This window comes from Morone saxatilis, unplaced genomic scaffold (genome assembly GCF_004916995.1).
Source record: "Morone saxatilis isolate NCDOM2014 unplaced genomic scaffold, NCSU_SB_2.0 Contig8, whole genome shotgun sequence".
NCBI classification, from domain to species: Eukaryota; Metazoa; Chordata; class Actinopteri; family Moronidae; genus Morone; species Morone saxatilis.
The window spans coordinates 7,554,238-7,557,654 of NW_023340257.1; the positions used below are offsets into that span (position 1 = coordinate 7,554,238).

Below are 3,417 nucleotides of genomic sequence, written 5' to 3' on the forward strand. Positions count from 1 at the left end.
GGACTTGGCCATGGCTCGGTGTAGATGATCCCAGGCTGAGATACCGTTCAGGCTGCAGCTGGGGTTGCTGGCAGCCCGGCACAGTAGCTCGGTGTGCTGGCGGAGCTGGGCAATGTCCCGCTCGGTGGCAATGCTCTGGCGCAGCAGCTCCTTTGTGCGCAGGGTAATGTTCAACAGGCCTGACTGTCGGAGGATTTCTACTGTGTTGAGGAAACGGCGGTGGCGAGTACTGGTGGTGCCGTTTCTGTGGAGTCTTCTGGCTGCCAGGAAGGAGGAGGGGGTGGACAGACTGGTCCCAGACGGGGAGCCCTGGCTTGAGGAGACAGTAGTGGGACTGGTGGAGGATAAGCTATCTCTGCTTGAAGAGGTACATGGCTGCCCAGAGATTAATTTCGGTTGCTTATAAAGTTGCTGCTCAGCTAGATTCCCTGTCACGGATGTGTCATCACTCTTGTTTTCTGTGAAAACCCTCTTGCTCAGATTCTGGGAGTCGTCATTTGAAGATTTATCAGGTGGCTTCTTGCTGGGGTGTGGCGCAATGCGCGGGTAGGAGTTGAGAATTGGTAGGTATGTGGCATTTATTTTCTTTCCTGTGGCGTTGGACTTCCGGGACGAGGGGTTGTGGAGCTGGAGGGTGGCCGGCAACAGGCTGGGTTGCTGTAAAAGGATCATGTGGGCAGCACCAGGACTGCCGGTCTCCCTGCTTCCATTTCTCCGGGGCAGCTGAGCTCTTTTCTGGATCATGTCCGGCTGGTGGCATGGGGAGGAAGGAGAATAGGATAAACATAGAGGGCAGTATTAGAAGCAGCCTGAGTAAATTTAGTACATTATAAAGAAATATAATTGTAAGAAAGGGAGCTATTACATATTCATACTCTTGTTCCTCTCTGTTTCTGACAGATACATGATGAAAACGAGGGTCCCTTTTTAGTAAAATAATACATTTCTGCAAAAACTTTGGCTTTAATCAGGAAAAAACATGCAAGTCAAAAGCATGCCACTCCTTCTGTAACAGTAAGTCACCCTGGCCTATCTTTGACATAATGCCTCACTTTGCCTGTTTATAAATCACTCATGCCATCCTTCATCTCCCTACTTGCCTCACTCCCAGCTCTTGTTGTGCCAAGGTTTTGGTTTCCACTGCCACACCTCATTTCTTACCTTTCACAGTTGACGAGAATCATTATCAGCAGAGGAACAGTGTGTATTCCTGACCTCACTGTCTGCACCTAGGCCTATCTTACCTGCTCAAGCACTGTGTTCCTGATTATGTAAATGGGTGAGAGCTCCTGGCCTGTAGGCATCCGGGCAGGATTCCCGCGGCCAGGTTCTTGGTTTTGACCTGGCTGTAAAGCTTCTGCAGGCTTGCGGCCTCTGCACTGGCTGTTGTTTCTCGGCTGGTCGTCTGCATCTGTCTGCTGCCAGTCTGAGCCGTCTGCAGGGAAGTTGGAACAGAAAGAAGTGAGCAATGCTGACAGATACAGAGTAAAGCCATGCTCAAAGGGACAGCCGAACTTTTGTGATGTAAGTTAGTAGTGATGTTATTGCACTTTTCCACACACACTATTTTTCTATGCTGTGTGTAATAATATAAATATGTACTTTATGTTCAGAGAAAGGAAAAGAAGAAGGACGACATGCTTTCATACATTCATATTTCTACTCCGTAATTCACTTGAAAACTTCTTTTGCACACACATACTGAGGCTTGGATTAGATTTGTGTGGCCTAATATGTTGCCAAGACAACTACATGGAAACTTGTATTGGTTTTGCCTCTGCTGTCACTGAGAGATTGACAGAGTGGTCGCTGTCTGTACGAAGCCTGCATGTGAGTGAGTGTGTGTGTGTGTGTGTGTGTGTGTGTTCTTCACTCTTCTCGACAACTGTTCATCTGACTCACTTCACATTTGGCGGGTGTATTTCTGGAGACCCAGTGAGTTATAGTGCTGAATTTGGTGCAATTTGGACACGTTTGAATAAACAAGCGAACGGCGCTGTGCAGCCTCAGAACAGGATTTCGCTGCAGTTCTCTCTCGCCGGCTGCTGCCAGCGCTGCCAGCTGAGGAGTCGATCACACAGCACGGTAGACAAGCAGACAGAGACGCTGTTACACGTCTCTCTAAAAAGGAGTTTAGTCGACTTTGCTGCATTTACCGTAACACTGGAGATAAGAGCGAGAGTGGCAGGTACAGTATTTGGATTGCTGCATCATCAGTCTGTTGGTCATAGACTACAGTCATTGGCAGCAAGGGATTTGACACCAAATATGAAATAAATAGATTCATTTCAGTGTATGTTCACTTTCTTCAATTGATTTAGATTTAAATGTAAAAGTTAACAGTTCCTACACTTTTTATGTGGATGTAAATGTAATCAAATTAAACCTGAAAGTCAGCAAAACAACCTCTTTGTCATTGTTTCATGTAAATAAAATGTCCTACCCATTATTTATTGCACTGTGTTATCATAATTAGCACTGCCTGAGCTGACTTGCAAATGGGAGTGTATGGGAAATGGCTGTCAGGAATAAAACTTGGCAAATTGTCATTCTTACTCATTAACTCACCAGAGTAGCCAGAGTCTTTTTCTGAACTGCAGCGGGAGCCCCGTCCACTGGAGTCGGAGTCTTTGGTGTTACGCATTGCCAGCAGAGTCGTACTGTTGCTCTTATCTTTAGCATTCTTGCTGGATGTAGCACGAGGACTGTGCTCGCTCAAGCGGGGCTGTTCCTTTGGCATACTGCACCCTAATACATAAAAATAAGGAATACATATTCAGACTGAATACCAAAAATGTTTTGCTCTCATAAGACTGTGGTAGTTGCTCTCTGTGGTTGTCCCCTGCGTGTCACCCACTGCCTGCTAGGATAGGACCGGCCTCTTATGGCTGTCAGTATAGACATTTTTTTTTTTTGTCATAATAATCTATCATAATAAATAAATACCATAATAACATAATGCAAAACAATAAAAAATATGCATATTCAAAATGATTTAGAAAGTAACATTAGATTTTTAGATTTCATATTGGACTCATTTGAAGCTATGAATGCACGTTTTGATCATTGAAATGCATCAGATGACAATAAGAACCACAGTATACATATACATAGTATATGTATACTATATACAGTACAGTATACATAGTATGCAGTCACATAACTCTTTATCAGCAGCACACATAACACACGACTGTGTACTGCTAATGTTACGCAGCTCCTGAAATGTCGCTCGTCTTCTCTTTAATACAGTGCTGTCTGTCAAAACATTTGCCTGAATTCTTTCTTAATCTGTTTGTGCAGTCGATTGCACAACAGCTTATACCATTTGAGTAGTGTTTCCGATGTTTTTCCCCCACATGAATCCACATGCTGATGGTGGGGTTTGTCTGAGGGAGGGGGTGTGTGTGTGTGTGT

At 44.9% G+C, this 3,417-nt stretch overlaps 1 protein-coding gene across 3 annotated transcripts in view; it reads right to left on the reverse strand.

Moving 5' to 3' along the window:
* Window positions 1-3,417, reverse strand: part of LOC118341935 (CLOCK-interacting pacemaker-like) — a 7,547-nt gene that overhangs the window by 1,662 nt on the left and 2,468 nt on the right. For 2 of the 3 annotated variants that reach the window (XM_035680354.1, XM_035680355.1), the window contains 3 exons: window positions 2,569-2,748; window positions 1,245-1,435; window positions 5-750 (listed from right to left, as the gene is read on the reverse strand). In XM_035680354.1, coding sequence (XP_035536247.1) covers window positions 5-750; window positions 1,245-1,435; window positions 2,569-2,740 — 1,109 coding nt within the window. In that variant the 5' untranslated portion in view covers window positions 2,741-2,748. The remainder of the gene's footprint in view (window positions 1-4; window positions 751-1,244; window positions 1,436-2,568; window positions 2,749-3,417) is intronic. The other variant, XM_035680356.1, reaches the window with a different exon arrangement.